This window comes from Rutilus rutilus, assembly GCF_951802725.1.
Source record: "Rutilus rutilus genome assembly, chromosome: 4".
In the NCBI taxonomy this organism is placed as follows: domain Eukaryota; kingdom Metazoa; phylum Chordata; class Actinopteri; order Cypriniformes; family Leuciscidae; genus Rutilus; species Rutilus rutilus.
Genome location: NC_140212.1, coordinates 42196474 through 42216538, shown reverse-complemented (window position 1 = coordinate 42216538; position 20065 = coordinate 42196474). Strand labels below are relative to the sequence as shown.

The following is a 20065-nucleotide window of genomic DNA, read 5'->3' as shown; positions in this document are numbered from 1 at the left end:
TTGAACCCCGATAAATGCTGCTTGCAGCTTTAATTATTATTATGATTAATATTAGTAGTAGTACTAAATAAAAAAATATACAACATTATTATAATTATAGTAATAACACCATTTCATTATTATAAAAATACAGTATTTAAGAACAAATATAATATAGTAATCAAAATAATAATAATAATTTTACCTTTATTTTATAAGAAAAATGCAGGCAGCTTATAACTATAAATAATCAGAAAGGAACACTTAAGAAACAACAAACAAAGAACGAGAACAAACGGTGACAGGGAAAACTAAGCAGAATATGACCATGAAACTAAACAAGACAAGTTCGTGACAGGCATCTCCTTCACATTGAAACAGGTCTCCTGGTTGATGATTCCAAGATGGCGGCAGTTTTGACATACCTGAATCAGCCGAGCTGCTTCTACTGTACATATCTATGGTTGGCAACCCTAGCTGTGGTGAATGCACAGGGTAAGTTTACTCCCTCAGACAAAATGTGCAAGTGTAACCAGATGTATTTAGTGAGATTAAGTATAATCAAAGCAAAAATAGGAAGTGTTACAACCCAAACCTGATGAACTTCAGATTTTAAATAGAGACACCAGAGGACTTCATTTCTTAGCAGATGAAGGAAACAAAAAACGTCCAGGTAAGATTGAACATTTTCTCAGATTAGGTATGTAACCTGGTTCCTTAAAGGAATACTCAACTTTAAAATGAAAATTCTGTCATCATATACTCACCCTCATGTTGTTTCAATCCTTTATGAATTTCTTCTGCTGAACAGAAAGGAAGATATTTAGAAGAATATCAGTAACCAGACAGTTTCTGGTCTCATTGACTTCCATAGTATATTTTTTTCCTACTATGGAAGTCAATGAGACCAGAAACTGTCTGGTTACTTACATTCTTCTAAATATCTTCCTTTCTGTTCAGCAGAAGAAATTCATACAGGTTTGAAACAACATGAGGGTGAGTATATGATGACAGAATTTTCATTTTAAAGTGGAGTATCCCTTTAAAGTCCCTGTAAAGTCAAAATTAAGTATGTGTTCTGAGTTTGTCACACCACAGAAAAATTTGTTATTAGCCACCCAGCCAAATTTGAATGATAAAAAAATGCAGCCAAGTAAATAAAATAAGCTATCAGAATCTTGCAAAAATAAGCAGTGGTCTCTGCTCTCAAACGCTGGGGGCGTGTCCGCTGGCTGCGCTGAAACCACGCCCACTCGCGGGAAAGTTGATTCGCGGACATGCACTGGCGATCATGGCACCAGTTGTTGGCGTGACAGGAGGATGAAGGCCAAGGCGGGAGATAGTCAGTTCGGCCCCATTCACCAGTAACAGTAGATTATCAGTGAATCCCAGTTGTCTCCGACGGAAGTTTATAAAACTATCCTGTGTAAAATGATCACTACAGAGGCGGGTGTTGGTGGTGATCCTCAGCTCTCCATCAAGGTGGCTCTTCACAAAATTAATCCACCTCTTGTTGATGTGATTGTTGTTTAGAAATTTAAATAAGGATACCAATCTGTTTTGTAAGTGATCGCATCCAGGTAATATGCATTTCCATGACGAAGGTATAGCTAGTTAGCAAACTGTAGGCTGTAGTAAATAGTACTGACAGCGGGGCTTTAACGTATCAAAGCCGCGATGTACAGAAAATCACACAAAGCTATAGAAGAAAATGTATAAAAACATTTTGGATCAATAAAACTAAGAAGTAACATAAATAACTCCAGAAAGGCCACACTGCAGACAGGATTTGCATTCCACATGCAAATCAAATTAAATCGGCTAAATTACCTGTGCAAGCAGGCCAGCCTACAGCACAACATGGATGCACCAAAAAAATAAACAATTAATTTACTAAATTAAATTAGAACAGAATATACCTTTCTAATAAATAAAAATACAAAACGAAATAAATCAGAATCAAGTCACAAGATGAGCAAATGTGTGCAAAATGCCTAAAGTGCAGAGGAATATATATTCAAAACACAAGCCACAAATAGTTAGATTAGATAACCCTGACAGATTAATAAATAAAATAAAAATAAAGAAATTATTAAAATAACGATAGTAGCCAGAATTTTCAACTTTGTCTTTTTAACTGCAGAAACAAACAACATGCTAAACTGGAGTGGCAGTCTTTTTAGCTAAAAATGTTCACAGCATCCAAAAATCAAATTAGAACCGGCTGAAAAGTTTTGAAATCACTTGGACCCTACCTGATCGAGAGAACAAATCCAGTCTTTCACTCTGTCTGTCTGTTGGAGTCTATTCAAATTGTGCGCGCGGATAAAATACATTCTAACGTGAAACCCAGTCTATGCGTGAAACGAATTTTTTATTCGTTAACGTTGGCCGGCAGAAGTGCGATCATGGTTTTCCTGATGCTAAATCCAGCCTTGGAGAATATCCTTTCTGATGGTGTACATCCACACTTTAGATTTTCTTATCCCAGACATTGTTAAAGATTTAAATCCTTGCCGCGAAGACGCTCCTCTGTCGGTCACGGATTGAAAGTGAAACTTAAATCTGTCACGGGGTGTTTGGATTTATTCACACACGTTAAAAAATATTTATTAAAAGCTTCTTTCTTTGCACATTTTTAAATACAGCATTATCATAATAGGCTGAATATTAACGAATTGACATAAAAGCTAGTTCTATGTGAAATCAGACATTGAGCGCCCTCATATAGCCAAAGTGGCATGATCCTCGTTTCATAACACCTCCGCGAAGATTCGACCGTAAGATCGGTAGTCGAATCAGGCTCCTCCTATCGAAGCATCGAATCTTCGACTATTCGGGGTCACCCCTCTATAACTGAAAATTATAAAAAATGCTGGCAGTGGCTGGCAACTTTTCTCAAAAATGCTGGCAGGGAAAGAATCAATCAGATGTAATTTTTTTTCATGTATATTATAAATATTCTAATTATAAAATTTACCTTTTATCTGTTATTTAATGCAGCCCTGGCATCACAGCCCATTGAAGTGGCAGCTCTAGGAAGACCTCTGTATCCTGGTATGCTGTATGACCGCCGCAAGGATACCTTCATTCCAGGTGCTTTACCAACCTAAAATAAATAAATAAATAAGTTTATTTTCCCCTCTTCATCAAATCTTGCATCACTAATTACAAATCCATGTGTAACAATACTATATAAAGCCTGTATGTTTCTTCAACAGTACATCACTTCCTCGTACATAACTCTAAAAGTAATTTCTCATTTCAGGTGTCACTCTGTGGGATAAGAAATCATTGAGAGAAGATTTGGACAGTCGTCCACAGCCCATGACAGACTTGAAGTTCAGTAGCTCCGACTCTCTCTCTAGTAAGTCCAGTCTCCTGGGTGTGAGTGCTTCCCTGAAGGCCAGCTTCTTGGCAGGGCTGGTGGAGGTGGGAGGATCTGCCAAGTTCCTGAGTGACACCAAATCCTCAAACCAACAGTCCAGAGTTACAATGTATTACAGTGAAACCTCTAAATTCGAACAGCTAACTATGACTCAGTTGGGTCAGATCACCTACCCTCAGGTCTTTGACCAGAAAACTGCAACTCATGTGGTCACTGCTGTACTATACGGAGCTCAGGCCGTCATGGTGTTTGATCGGACATTTTCAGAAGAGGAAGACAAGCAGGAGATTAAGGGAGAACTGAATGTCATGGTCAAAAAGATTCCTCTATTTTCCATTGAGGGACACGGAGCTGTAAATATGACAGATGCTCAAAAGAAAGTGGCTAACAATATCGCCTGCACATTTCATGGTGACGTCCGCCTTGAGCAGAACCCCACCACTTTCATGGAGGCCCTAGAGGTGTACCAGAAGCTTCCCACTATACTGAAGGAGAATCCACAGAATGCAGTTCCAATAAAAGTCTGGCTCTATCCTCTTTCTCTACTGGATACAAAAGCTGCTCAGTTGGAGAGAGAAATCACCACACGTCTGCTTTCCAAAACTGAAGATATAATAGAGAGGCTGGGAGAAGTAGAGAGGACTTGCAACGACCTGTCTAGTAAACCGATGGTAAATGTTTTCAAAGACATCAAAGAAAGGCTCCGTTTATTTCAGGGCTCTCTTAGCATTTACAAAACGGTGCTCCTGAAAGAAGTGGCCAAGGTCTTGCCTGCTATACGAGGAGGAGACAAGGAGCAAAATTCATTGGAAGACATCCTGAAGATCCACTACAGCTCCCCCTTTAATGCTGACATGCTTAACCAGTGGTTAGATCATGCAAAGGCTGAACTTAAGCTCTTGAGTTTTCAAACCAAGATACTGAAGGGAATCAATACTGAAGACTCAAACCGTCTCAACACCATCCTCTTTAATCCTGATATTGATGTTGTGGTGAGCTTGACCTTCACATCTCTGAAGTATGAAGACCCAGATCTCTCAACCCTGAAGAAGTTTCTGGAATCTGATGAGTTTAAAGAGCTAGATGTGGGAATGAAACACACTTCTATCATGTTAGCATCTGTCAGAAAGGGGTTCAACGATCCTGATGTCACCTCAAAGATGAGAGAGAACTTATCTCTTTTCAGAAGTTTTTCTGAGGCTAATAAAGAAAAAAAGAGATATCGATTCATTATTTCTGCCATCTCCGATCCCTCCAGTCCTGGCTCCTCTATATATCTGTATGAATCAGGGAAGCTGACAGACACACAGTTCCAGCCCGTGTCGAAGCCTCCTCCACCAGAAGTGATGAAGGTCCTGGAGGACAGTGTGACCCTGAAACTGCAGAAGTCCCCAACTGGAGAAACTGTGCAGTTCAGAGTGGAGTACCAGCAGGTGAAAGCAAATTCTGGCGCTGAGGAACAGTGGATTATCATAAACACAGCTGATGAAGTCTTTACTCTGACTGGATTGGAGTCTGGAAAGCAGTACTCGATCCGCTACAGGATAGTGGGTAAAGTGGGAGTGAGTGAAGCCAGTGACACTCTCGGCCCCAAACCGTCTTCGGGTAAGTGTTATATGCACTTTTTTTTTGCATTCATCTTTATATATATATATATATATATATATATATATATATATATATACACACTCACCTAAAGGATTATTAAGAACACCATACTAATACTGTGTTTGAGCCCCTTTCGCCTTCAGAACTGCCTTAATTCTACGTGGCATTGATTCAACAAGGTGCTGAAAGCATTCTTTAGAAATGTTGGCCCATATTGATAGGATAGCATCTTGCAGTTGATGGAGATTTGTGGGATGCACATCCAGGGCACGAAGCTCCCGTTCCACCACATCCCAAAGATGCTCTATTGGGTTGAGATCTGGTGACTGTGGGGCCCATTTTAGTACAGTGAACTCATTGTCATGTTCAAGAAACCAATTTGAAATGATTCGAGCTTTGTGACATGGTGCATTATCCTGCTGGAAGTAGCCATCAGAGGATGGGTACATGGTGGTCATAAAGGGATGGACATGGTCAGAAACAATGCTCAGGTAGGCCGTGGCATTTAAAGACAGGCTTTGTGCTTTCTGCTTGAGGTTTCTGTGAAAGTTTTATAAAGCAGTCTTTTAGTGCCGCTTTCAGAGCGCTCACGTCCTAACGGAGAACTGTCCAGTCTGTAACATTGTTTTTTTTTGTTTTTTGTGAAATAAATTTCTAAATAAATGCGACTTATAGTCCAGTGCGACTTAGGCCTATATGGCCCGGTTTCACAGACAGGGCTTAGACTAAGCCAGGATTAGACCATAGATCAATTAGGACATTTAAGTAATTTTTATAAACATGCTTAGAAAAAAACATTACCGATGTGCATCTTAAAACTAAAAAGGCACTGATATATTTTTAAGATCAGTCAGTGCAAGTTTATTTCAGTGGAAACAGCTCAGACTTACATTTTAGTCTAGGACTAGTCTTAAGCCCTGTCTGTGAAACCAGGGGCAAGTGTTTTTTCTTCTTCATGGCGCATTTTTTGACTGTTGCGATTTATACTCCGGAGCGACTTATTAATAGTAGGCTACACCTGTATGACTTCTCATTTTCCTTTTTGAAGTACTTTTTGAACTCCATTATTGAGCTGAGTTTTGACTGAAAATAGTCTACTGTTGATGACTGTGCAAGACAGATGGATTCAGGGTCAGGCTTGACTGAGCATGCTTCAGACTCGTGGTGTGAGCGGAGCGAAACTGCAGTGGGAAATAGGGCGACGCTCCGTCCTTTTGAAATTGCCGCTCTGCGTTCTGTCCAAGATCCGCCCGCTCGCGCTCCCCGCTCGCTCCCGCTCCACTCCGCTCACATGCTCTGCTTTATACATGGAACTTGGACAGGGCCAGGGCACACAGGCCACTGTGGCCGTACAATGATTTTTTTTTCACGGGGCATGAAGGCCAAAGTGTAGGGCAACGGCGGCCGTGGCCGCGGTATAATTCCCACCCTGCCAACAACCATGCCACGCTCAAAATTGCTTAAATCACCTTTCTTTCCCATTCTGACATTCAGTTTGGAGTTCAGGAGATTGTCTTGACCAGGACCACACCCCTAAATGCATTGAAGCAACTGCCATGTGATTGGTTGATTAGATAATTACAGGTGTTCCTAATAATCCTTTAGGTGAGTGTGTGTGTATATATATACATATATATATATCTATTAGGGCTGTCAAAAGATTAATCGCGATTAATCGCATCCAAAATAAAAGTTTGTGTTTACATAATATATGTGTGTGTACTGTGTATAATTACTTTGTATATATCAATACACACACATGCTTGTATATATTTAAGAAAAATGTGTAATTTATATATAAAAAAATATATATTTATATATAATATAAATTATATATAAATATATACAGTATATGTATGCAAATATTTCTTAAATATATACATGCATGTGTGTGTATTTATATATACAAAATAATTATACACAGTACACACACATATATTATGTAAACACAAACTTTAATTTTGGATGCGATTAATCACGATAAATCTTTTGACAGCCCCTATAATTAGCTTCTTTCACACAGTCAATGTTTGTATTGATAACAATATTTCCTAACATGTGTGGCTATAATTAAATGTGTAACATGTTGTAAAGTGTTTCCCACTTGACTGCATATATGAACATATTATTTCCTTCGTTCATGTTGTAACAAATAGTCCTTAAACTTGCAGAGTATATTATGTATTTGATGTCTAATGTAGGCTAGTGTACTTAATCATGTGAAATTCACAATAAACAATACAAAGCCTTGAACAAGTAAAACGTACATTTCTCTGTATGAAAACCAATAGGACATTTAAAACTGACATAAAAAAAAACAAACAAAAAAAACAATAACAATAATAAACAAAACACACAAAAATAATCAACTTAACACAAAATCTGTTGACACTTAAACCCACTGTATGATTGCATTTCATACTAGAAGAGTATGAAATGACTAGAAGATATCTACACATCAGCTACATAAATTCATCAACTAATCATTCAGAAATGTCCTGCTGCTTCTACATGTTGTCACTTCTTCTCTAGTCTCTCTGACATCATTGTCTGAATCTCTCTGACATCATTGTCTGAATCCGGTTTGAACATAAAAAGCTAAAAGTTTTTGAAATTTTCAGTGCACGTGTGTGAGGTAAAAGGACACACTTGAAGCTCCGCCCCCTGTGCTACAAGCAGCAGCTCATTTGCATTTAAAGGGACATACACCAAAAAAAAACGTGTGTTTTTGCTCACCCTCAAAAAGGGTCAATTTTAACATGCTATATAAAAATATCTGTGGGGTATTTTGAGCTAAAACTTCACATACACACTCTGGAGACATCAAAGACTTATTTTACATCTTGTGAAAAGGGCATTATACCACCCCTTTAAGAATTTAAGAGATATGATTTTGTGAAATCAGCATTTAATAGCAGACAATGGCATGTTCTGGTGCAGCACTAATCGTAATAGTGACATCTACAACATTGAGGCTGCCAAGATCTACAATGATGACTGGTGCAAGTTCAAGGTGTCCAGGGCTCACAATGCCAATATCCTGCTGAGGGACAAGCGGGGCATGTACCTCAGTAGAATGTACTCGGGAGGGGTTGACTATATTCAGGCTGCTAAGAATGTACCTGATGTATTCTGCGAATTCCAAGTCTTCATTGAGGATGAGAAAGTCCTCTTTAAAGGGCACCTATTATGCCCCTTTTTACAAGATGTAATATTGGTCTTGGGTGTCCCCAGAATGCATTTGTGAAGTTTCAGCACAAAATACCCCACAGTTAATTTATTATAACCATTTGAAAATGTCATTTTTGGGGCCTGTTTTAAAAAGAGCTGTTTTGGTCTATACCACCTTAAATGTAAATGTGCTGCATATCCCCGCCCTGCTGCTGGACCCAGAGGATGAAGAGACTCCGGCACAGAATAAACATGAATGAGAATGGACTAAACGTCTCGGAATGGTTATTTGATACATTTATGTACTTACAAAGTTTTAATCGCGTCTACTTTGCAATTATGGATGTGCAACACACACACACACGAACTGTGATAACGTTCGCGCAATTTTTTGAAACTACACACACACACACAAATACTGTGATTACGTTTGCTAAGTACAAACGATTAATACATTTTTTTCTTAAGGGGAGGGAGATAGACGTTTATATACTGTCTATGGAGATAGAGCAGACCTTAATTTATTTACATTTGTAATTGCTGCAAAAAAATGATAGCCTACGTGACAAAACTGTCTGACGTTGTTTGTTGAGACATCCTATGACGACGACAATAAATAGCTTTAGACGCATTTGTTGTTGAACTGTCTGACATCGATTGAAATGACTATTTGCTCAAAAATCATAAAATACACTTACTTCTTCTGGAGGTGACGTTGGATCGCGAACTGTAGGCAACGATCCACACTTGAGGATTAAAGGTGAACTAAGTAACTTTTTTACCTTAACTGAACAGCTTCGGAGTCATTGGAATGGTTATAATACTTATTTCGGGTTGAATGGTGGTCGTTTCGCACCCCCCTGGTGCCCGTGAGCGGAAAATTCGCACTTGCAACTTTGAGACGGCGGGCCGCCGGCCGCCGCGGCAGGAAGTATCACGTGATATCAGGTCTCGCGATGTAAACAATTGCTTTACGGCCAGTGGCGGCTCCAGAGATTTTCGGTTGCAGGTGCTATGGGGATGCTCAACACTTAAGAGAAGGTGCTTTGAATTTTGGGGCGTTTCATTATGGAGGTCGCATCGGACCACCCTTGGTATACACATGTGTACACACCCGCATTAACTATACTCGTTCCGCGACTATAAGCATATAGCCTACTGTATATATATATATGCAAAAGTATTCAACGCAAGGGCTATAGACAGGGACGCAACTACCCAGTGTCAGAGGGGTATGCAGCAACAGTTTTGGCAATCATCAATCTTGTGCACTTTGAGAGTTAAAAATTAAAAGCTCAAAGAAACAAAGAAAAATTCAAATCTCTTTTAGTTACAGTGTCAGTCTACATTAGCCTACTCTACATATTAATAATAGTTATAATATTAATCCCATGATAGTAATAGCCATATATTGTAAAACAAATGCACTGAAAAATAAAGGAAACTTTCATAATTAGTTTTGTACTAATTTCTATACTTGAAAGAGTATATTTCTATACTTCACATTAAAGATGTGATTGGGCCAGCCCAGTGTCAATCAAGAAAATAACCAATGGGCCGTTGATCTACGTGTTTCATGGGGTGTCAGAAAAAAAAACTAACGCTGACTTATTTTGACCAATGCATTACACTGTCACCGGCACTATAACCCATGCGCCGCCAATTAAGCAAAACAAAACGAATGGGCCGCCGATGTAGGAGTTTTATGGGCCGTTAAGACAAAAAAAAAAAAAAAAGTAGGCCTATGAGATGTATCGGCCCAAAAAGCACGTCGGCCCACCGGGAATCTCCTGGTAGTCCCGATGGCCAGAAGCCTACATGCCTGGACGTCACACTTTAAATACTAGGCTACCTGTAGCCTTTCACCATCCACTTATTTAGCTGCGGTCGCATCAGTTGACATGCCATCTCATTTTCCCTCTTTCTTTTTCTATTTTTAGTCCCCGACAGCTTTTTTGCTATATCCATCTTTTTCGATAGACAACTCACTAACGTTACTCGTTCCTGCTCGCTCAGAGCTCACGGCGCCCGCGCCCGCCCCCGCCTGCGCGCGTCCGCTCGCGATTTTTAAATTATTATTTAATTCCTATTTTTAACAACATGAAAAAGACTATTCAAACCTGACATTAAAATATAAATATAAAAAAAATTACAGACATTTCTTGGGGGTGCTGGGCAGGTGGCTATGGCTATTATAGGGGGAGCTACAGCACCACCTAGCTCCTCCCTGGCGCCGCCACTGTTTACGGCCAAAAGAAATCTGCTCAAATACTGTCATTATTGTGCTCCCTCACGCTGTCCGAACCTGAAGGAAGAAGACGTTTTAAAGAATGTCCCATCTGCTTTGATGTCGTTGATCTACTAGCCTCTGGTGTCTGAGAATAGCCAACGAGTTTTTACAACAGTGTTGTCAAATATCTATTCCGAAGCTGTGGGGGGAGCTCTAGAGAGAAACCTGCGAGCAAAAAGCGAGAATACAGCGAAGAAATCCCGAAGCTACTGAGTGCTGCTTTAACTTTGACCCTCGTTCACTAAACAGTCAGAAAATGATTCTCGTATTTAGGAAGTTTAAGTGGTGCCTTTTCTTCATAAATAAAATCCATCCGCTGCGTTTTCAGTGGCTCTGATGTCAGTGAAGACTACTATGTCCATTCTTACATCCCACAACAGAACACCTACACTTCTTATGAGACATTACACACCGGCTGTCCTTGAAACAATGGCGATGGTGTACACAGATCACCGAGGGCGGGGTCTATGCCAAATCCAGATGTCAATCAAATCACGTTGGTGGGGCTTAGCTCAATTCTACGTCACAGTGAGGGAAATCTAGAACAGCTCGTTCTGAGACAGTGCTTATGATTTATTGAGATAGTAAAAAAACTACTGGGTGGATTTTTATCATTCTAGGGTGGTTTTGCTCACACACTGCCAACACACATTTATGTTCAAGCACCATGTAAAAGTTCATTTTGCATAATAGGTGCCCTTTAAAGCTGATAATGGAAAAATGCTAAGCAGAGTGTACCGTGATGGGATACAGAAATTTACTGTTAGCAGTGGGGGTACGACAGAAAAAGATGAACTTAGAAAATAACAAAATATCAAATAACAAGTTAATTTTACCAGTTCATTTCTGTGAAACAGTTTCTGTATGTCAATCAGTAGCAGATGCTTTAAAAAAACATTCAGGCATTAGGTTTATTACAAATACAGTTGCAGTTTTCACAGTTTGCATACAATCTTGTAAGGATGTTAAAGATGGTGAACCTTCACTCTGCTTGTCTTATTAAAAAATATTTAAAACTAGAAACATGTTTTCTTCTAATGTTCATGCTCACTGTTCCACCAATGGCCAATGGGTGGATTTTTTGGGGTAACTCTTGTGATATCAGTCTGCACTGATGCATGTGTAGTTCCTCCAACAGCATGAAGGTGAATTCAAATATCCAACCAGTTATTACAGTTACAAGCTTTAAAAACAAAAAAACACATTCAATAATGTATAAAACAGTGTGTTAGCTCACATAATACCACTGGATAAAGGAAACGTGTAAATATAATTATAATACTGTATTCAAGAGTTTACCAGTAGGATCTTTACAATGTATAGAATGAATGGACGTGAATGAATAATTGTAATTCTTTTGCAGTCTCAGTGGAGAGTCTGGGTCCTTTGAAGAGTTACATTGGTACAGAGAAGGGGGTCGCTTTAATAGCAGACAATGGCATGTTCTGGTGCAGCACTAATCGTAAAAGTGACATCTACAACATTGAGGCTGCCAAGATCTACAATGATGACTGGTGCAAGTTCAAGGTGTCCAGGGCTCACAATGCCAATATCCTGCTGAGGGACAAGCGGGGCATGTACCTCAGTAGAATGTACTCGGGAGGGGTTGACTATATTCAGGCTGCTAAGAATGTACCTGATGTATTCTGCGAATTCCAAGTCTTCATTGAGGATGAGAAAGTCCTCTTTAAAGCTGATAATGGAAAGATGCTAAGCCGAGTGTACCGTGATGGGATACAGAACATAGAGGCTGCTAAAGATGCTCCGGATGTCTTCTGCAAATTTACTGTTAGCAGTGGAGGTAAGACAGAAAAAGATGAACTTAGAAAATAACAAAATATCAAATAACAAGTTAATTTTACCAGTTCATTTCTGTGAAACAGTTTCTGTATGTCAATCAGTAGCAGATGCTTTAAAAAACATTCAGGCATTAGGTTTATTACAAATACAGCTGCAGTTTTCACAGTTTGCATACAATCTTGTAAGGATGTTAAAGATGGTGAACCTTCACTCTGCTTGTCTTATTAAAAAAGATTTACAACTAGAAACATGTTTTCTTCTAATGTTCATGCTCACTGTTCCACCAATGGCCAATGGGTGGATTTTTTGGGGTAACTCTTGTGATATCAGTCTGCACTGATGCATGTGTAGTTCCTCCAACAGCATGAAGGTGAATTCAAATATCCAACCAGTTATTACAGTTACATGCTTTAAAAACAAAAAAACACATTCAATAATGTATAAAACAGTGTGTTAGCTCACATAATACCACTGGATAAAGGAAACGTGTAAATATAATTATAATACTGTATTCAAGAGTTTACCAGTAGGATCTTTACAATGTATAGAATGAATGGACGTGAATGAATAATTGTAATTCTTTTGCAGTCTCAGTGGAGAGTCTGGGTCCTTTGAAGAGTTACATTGGTACAGAGAAGGGGGTCACTTTAATAGCAGACAATGGCATGTACTGGTGCAGCACTAATCGTAATAGTGACATCTACAACATTGAGGCTGCCAAGATCTACAATGATGACTGGTGCAAGTTCAAGGTGTCCAGGGCTCACAATGCCAATATCCTGCTGAGGGACAAGCGGGGCATGTACCTCAGTAGAATGTACTCGGGAGGGGTTGACTATATTCAGGCTGCTAAGAATGTACCTGATGTATTCTGCGAATTCCAAGTCTTCATTGAGGATGAGAAAGTCCTCTTTAAAGCTGATAATGGAAAGATGCTAAGCCGAGTGTACCGTGATGGGATACAGAACATAGAGGCTGCTAAAGATGCTCCGGATGTCGTCTGCAAATTTACTGTTAGCAGTGGAGGTAAGACAGAAAAAGATGAACTTAGAAAATAACAAAATATTAGGGATGTCCCGATACCACTTTTTCACTTCCGATACCGATGCCGCAGCTTTGGCTATTTGCCGATACCGATATCAATCCGATATTTTTATTTTATTCTTGAACTAATACTAATAATAATAAAATATAATGGAAGCACTTTGCTCAATTAGCCACATAAAAACATCTCACTCAAATGGAGAACAAATGCTTCTCCAGTATATAGTCCACAACAACAGTTGATAATGAAAGACTGCCAGCCTTTATTCAAGACCTTGAGATATGTTTGGTAACCTGAATGAATTTAAAATTAATTTGCTATATTTCAGATCAATATATTTGTTTCCTTAAAATTTTAAGTAACTTTAACTTTATTCTCATCTGAATTATAAATAATTTATTTCTGTATAAAATACTACTACTTTTTAAAAAACACATTTGATTTTCTTTTTTATTCAATGTAGAATGTGTAACTTAAAAATAAACAGATTAGTGCTCTGTTTTAGGACAAGAAATGAAAACCAATGCAATGATGAATGTCCAAAAGATGAGATCATTTTTGCTTTTAAACAGCGTATGTGTGTGATTTTGGTTGGGTGACAGTTACAGTTTGACAAGAGTTTACAGTTTGACAAAAGCACAATGTTGTGTTTTACACAAATGTAAGTAGGCTAAACACTTTTTGCAGTTTTAATGATGTCCTGTATGAAAATGACGGAGTATGTTTTTATGTTTCGTTTCCACTGTTCGATCGCGCCCGTGCCTCTCTCTCTCTCTCTCTCTCTCTGACACACACACACACTCCAGCATTGCAATCTTGACATCGCAGCCTGTTCATTTTGCTGCGTTCACACCAAACACGAATAGAGCGTCAAATTCGCGTCTATCGCGTCTAGTTCGATGCTTGAACAGTTTGAATCCATTCGCGCGTCCAAAACGAATAGTACGCGCTGCGCGCGTATAATGATAAAGTGAGAGTTTGAAGCGATATAGACGCGCGTTCAGAGCTAAGGCGGGCTACAGATTAGGTGTCCCTAAAGAACCCGCATATGCGCGTATCTAACAGTAACGTTAGTTCCGTATTACATTAATTAATGTGCACGCGAGATTTATTTATTTTAAAATCCATGCACCGAACGTACGTTCAGTACGAATACGTAGCCTACCGTTCCACCCCTAATGGGTATCGGATCATAGGTATCGGATAATTTTTTTTCTCCCCTCCGATATCCGATCTAGCATTTTGGGCCAGTATCGGCACGATACCGATGCCGTGGATCGGATCGGGACATCCCTAATAATTATAATACTGTATTCAAGAGTTTACCAGTAGGATCTTTACAATGTATAGAATGAATGGACGTGAATGAATAATTGTAATTCTTTTGCAGTCTCAGTGGAGAGTCTGGGTCCTTTGAAGAGTTACATTGGTACAGAGAAGGGAGTCACTTTAATAGCAGACAATGGCATGTTCTGGTGCAGCACTAATCGTAATAGTGACATCTACAACATTGAGGCTGCCAAGATCTACAATGATGACTGGTGCAAGTTCAAGGTGTCCAGGGCTCACAATGCCAATATCCTGCTGAGGGACAAGCGGGGCATGTACCTCAGTAGAATGTACTCGGGAGGGGTTGACTATATTCAGGCTGCTAAGAATGTACCTGATGTATTCTGCGAATTCCAAGTCTTCATTGAGGATGAGAAAGTCCTCTTTAAAGCTGATAATGGAAAGATGCTAAGCCGAGTGTACCGTGATGGGATACAGAACATAGAGGCTGCTAAAGATGCTCCGGATGTCGTCTGCAAATTTACTGTTAGCAGTGGAGGTAAGACAGAAAAAGATGAACTTAGAAAATAACAAAATATCAAATAACAAGTTAATTTTACCAGTTCATTTCTGTGAAACAGTTTCTGTATGTCAATCAGTAGCAGATGCTTTAAAAAACATTCAGGCATTAGGTTTATTACAAATACAGTTGCAGTTTTCACAGTTTGCATACAATCTTGTAAGGATGTTAAAGATGGTGAACCTTCACTCTGCTTGTCTTATTAAAAAATATTTAAAACTAGAAACATGTTTTCTTCTAATGTTCATGCTCACTGTTCCACCAATGGCCAATGGGTGGATTTTTTGGGGTAACTCTTGTGATATCAGTCTGCACTGATGCATGTGTAGTTCCTCCAACAGCATGAAGGTGAATTCAAATATCCAACCAGTTATTACAGTTACAAGCTTTAAAAACAAAAAAACACATTCAATAATGTATAAAACAGTGTGTTAGCTCACATAATACCACTGGATAAAGGAAACGTGTAAATATAATTATAATACTGTATTCAAGAGTTTACCAGTAGGATCTTTACAATGTATAGAATGAATGGACGTGAATGAATAATTGTAATTCTTTTGCAGTCTCAGTGGAGAGTCTGGGTCCTTTGAAGAGTTACATTGGTACAGAGAAGGGGGTCGCTTTAATAGCAGACAATGGCATGTTCTGGTGCAGCACTAATCGTAAAAGTGACATCTACAACATTGAGGCTGCCAAGATCTACAATGATGACTGGTGCAAGTTCAAGGTGTCCAGGGCTCACAATGCCAATATCCTGCTGAGGGACAAGCGGGGCATGTACCTCAGTAGAATGTACTCGGGAGGGGTTGACTATATTCAGGCTGCTAAGAATGTACCTGATGTATTCTGCGAATTCCAAGTCTTCATTGAGGATGAGAAAGTCCTCTTTAAAGCTGATAATGGAAAGATGCTAAGCCGAGTGTACCGTGATGGGATACAGAACATAGAGGCTGCTAAAGATGCTCCGGATGTCGTCTGCAAATTTACTGTTAGCAGTGGAGGTAAGACAGAAAAAGATGAACTTAGAAAATAACAAAATATCAAATAACAAGTTAATTTTACCAGTTCATTTCTGTGAAACAGTTTCTGTATGTCAATCAGTAGCAGATGCTTTAAAAAACATTCAGGCATTAGGTTTATTACAAATACAGCTGCAGTTTTCACAGTTTGCATACAATCTTGTAAGGATGTTAAAGATGGTGAACCTTCACTCTGCTTGTCTTATTAAAAAAGATTTACAACTAGAAACATGTTTTCTTCTAATGTTCATGCTCACTGTTCCACCAATGGCCAATGGGTGGATTTTTTGGGGTAACTCTTGTGATATCAGTCTGCACTGATGCATGTGTAGTTCCTCCAACAGCATGAAGGTGAATTCAAATATCCAACCAGTTATTACAGTTACAAGCTTTAAAAACAAAAAAACACATTCAATAATGTATAAAACAGTGTGTTAGCTCACATAATACCACTGGATAAAGGAAACGTGTAAATATAATTATAATACTGTATTCAAGAGTTTACCAGTAGGAACTTTACAATGTATAGAATGAATGGACGTGAATGAATAATTGTAATTCTTTTGCAGTCTCAGTGGAGAGTCTGGGTCCTTTGAAGAGTTACATTGATACAGAAAAGGGGATTGCTTTAAAACCAAACATCAATGATGCATTTTTATGATTTGAATACTTATAAATAAAATGTGGCTTCCGTGTATTCACAGAAATTCTAATAAGCAGTAGAATTATGATATAGGCTAATTCAATTATTGAACATGAGACATTTATTGATCTATTGATGTCTCTTTGAAAAAGATTAATAAGGAGGTTGAAGGTTTAATCCAAGTCTTATGAAGCGATATGATTACTTTGTATGATGAGCAAAGTGAAATGTAAGTCTTAATCTCTTTCAAATCAAATGTCAATAATATCAAACCCTCAACAGTGGTTGTGTCAGGATCTGGGCTCTGTAAACAGCAGAGACATCTCTAAATATCTTCTGTGTTGGAGGATTTCTGCATGTGTTAACAATGGATGCAGGATCACTTTCTCTTGACATGATAATCACACTCTTCATGTCTGTTGATTTCCACAGACACTGTTCCCAAGACCAGGAGAGACTTCCTTCAATGTAAGTCAGAACACAAGCAGAGAAACTCACTGAGTGTGTTCATGTTCTTCCTGTAGAAGATGAAAGAAAACATGACGGAAGAGTTTTAGAGTTGATCATGTGAATGATGATTAAACTGCACTGAGACACTGCTGATATATTGAACATGAAGAGTTCAGATACATTAAAAGATCATATTCATAATTCCTGATTATGATGTGTTTTCTCTCAATCAGATTCCCGTCAACTCACTCTGGATCCGAACACAGTGAATAAACATCTCCGTCTGTCTGAGGAGAACAGAGTGATTACTAACACTCTCCCAGAGCTTCAGCCGTATCCTGATCATCCAGACAGATTTGATGTGTGGGAGCAGGTGTTGTGTAGAGAGAGTGTGAGTGGACGCGCTTACTGGGAGATTGAGTGGAGTGGGATTGATGTGTCTATATCAATGTCATATAAGAGCATCAGCAGGAAGGGATGGGGTAAAGAGTGTGTGTTTGGATATAATGATCAGTCCTGGAGTTTGTACTGCTCTTCCTCCGGTTTCGCAATCATACAAAATAACATAGAGACTAATCTCCCTTTAAAGCCCATCAGCAGTCGTAGAATAGGAGTGTATGTGGATCACAGTGCAGGAACTCTGTCCTTCTACAGCGTCGATGGAGACACAATGAGCCTCATCCACACAGAGAAGACCACATTCACTCAGCCACTCTATCCTGGGTTTAGGGTTTATACTGGATCATCATTGAAACTGTTTTGATGAATGAGAACAGACTGTAGAGAGATTCTACCCATAATGCTTTGAGCTTCATGATAAATCAGTAACAGTGAAATGTTATAGAGTCTCTTATTTTCTCTTGATTACATTAATAACACAGCTGAACTTCTGTCACTGAAATATCATGTCAGAATAACTGTGTAATAAATCCTCATATAGACATCAGTGTGTGTGACAGTGTGTATCTGTGCTTTTCTCAAGCTCTGTTTGTGTTGATGAAGATCAGCTTCATTTAGTTTCACAGTAAATTCACATCAATCATTTATAAATCATGTAGAAGTGGGATTTGTTAACCCTCTGAGGTCGACAAACGCGCCTGCGCGTTTTGCTGGATTTTTTTCAGTTCAGTTCAAAAGAAATTAATTTTGCTCTGTTGACTTTGATATTACAAGCAAGTTTCATACATCAATCGATTCTGTTAAATGTGTATTATTTTTGTGTATACTCACAATAAAAACAAACTGTTGTGCTTTTTGCCAAATAAAGAAAAATAAACGTGATGCGAGTTCTGCCTTCTCTCTGTCAGTGAAGACCATTCTGAAACGCGTCCGAAAATGAACAATAACTCAGCGAATACTGAGTCAAACAGGCATACAGACATACAGGCATGAAGCTTGAATTCTCTTCTTTAAAATGAGGTAATTTATATAAAAAACAAATATTCTCATCTTGTGAAATCTGTATTAAAAGAGAGCGATTCCAGTCGAGCTAATTAGAGCTCATTCAAATGTAATGTGACCCCGCCCACGGAGAGCGCGCGCTATTCAAACGCAAATTACTGAGGCAAACCTGTGAACGCCCCCCATATCAGCTCGAGAAAACACAAGTTTAATCATAACATTGTAGCCTACGTGTTTACACCATCTGGCAGCGCTGTGAGGAATAATAATAACGGAAAATCTACCTCAGAGTGCGGGTATTGCAGGAGAGAGGATCCGAATATGTAGTAAGTTTTTTTTCCTTCTCAAGTTAACCCTCTGGGGTCTGAGGTGTTTTTGGGGTCCTTGAGATGTTCTGACATGCCCTGACATTTGTGCTTTTTTCAGTTGCTTATAAACATATTAATGGCAAAAAAAAAAATTACACACTATTTAGCACAAACAGGGCTACCATAATATGTGAGCAACAAGAATGTACATGTCTGCATTTTTGAGAGAATAATGTTTATGCGTGGTTATTGAAAAAACTAAAAACTAAAGTTTCTGAAATAAGGCCATAAAACACATACTAAATATGTGCCAATAAGACTTTTGTCTAATAGATGTCATTGCCTAGTGTTTTTTCTTCAAAATGATGTGAAAATCACCCTGCCTAATCATTCACATAACACAATACATTGATTTGAATTTTGCAAAGCACTTTCTGTTTGGAAAGGCAATATGCGGAGTGGGCGTCAACGATCATGCATATTTAGTGGTTCACACCTGAGGAGACAATGGGGCCTGCATACTTAATTAGCCATTCATTCAGGTGAGTCACTGAGCCACAAGAATGCAAGAGCAACAGTTGGAAGCATCTCAATTCTTTTTTAATTTTCCACATATTGTGCTTGCAATTTGGCCTATAATATCCAAGGAAAACATGTCTAGTAATTGTGCAGTTAATTCTCATACTGTATTTTCAGTTTTGGAATATTTATCCTCTCCCCAAATTTGTCACTAATAAAACACAATAAAAATTATTTAAAGAAAAGGCTTATATTTACCTTTTAATAGTTTGTTTACATCTACCTTGTAAATATATTTTTTTATTAAAAAGGTTACAATTACAACAACAATTCAAGTGTAATCTTTCTTTGTAAAAACTAAAGTATACGTTTTATCATACATATTTCAAAGTTAAGGATTTGATTGATTATTTGATTACTTTATTTTTGACAAAACATGCTATATTTAACATGAGCAAATATTGGCAAACAAAAGCTTATTTGAGTTGGCAGATATTTTACAGTAAAAATGTATAATCTATCCAAAACTAATCAATGAAATGTTGTCTTTCATATGTCTGTAACATAGGTCTTTCATTTTTATTATAAGAAA

At 38.4% G+C, this 20065-nt stretch overlaps 2 protein-coding genes across 2 annotated transcripts; both read left to right on the top strand.

Moving 5' to 3' along the window:
- Positions 1-360: 360 nt before the first annotated feature.
- Positions 361-11579, top strand: LOC311289088 (verrucotoxin subunit beta-like; the record flags this gene model as incomplete). Its single annotated transcript, XM_084406846.1, has 6 exons — positions 361-474; positions 556-634; positions 2983-3075; positions 3248-4972; positions 7891-8046; positions 11563-11579. Exons 1-6 carry the CDS (start codon positions 466-468, stop codon positions 11577-11579), a joined length of 2079 nt encoding a protein of 692 aa, XP_084262972.1. The 5' UTR covers positions 361-465.
- Positions 11482-16856, top strand: LOC311289275 (uncharacterized protein). The gene is made up of 5 exons (XM_084407115.1): positions 11482-12237; positions 12825-13262; positions 14672-15109; positions 15697-16134; positions 16722-16856. The coding sequence occupies exons 1-5, from the start codon at positions 11775-11777 to the stop codon at positions 16811-16813; spliced, it is 1869 nt and encodes a 622-aa protein (XP_084263241.1). The 5' UTR covers positions 11482-11774; the 3' UTR covers positions 16814-16856.
- The last annotated feature ends 3209 nt before the right edge of the window (positions 16857-20065 follow it).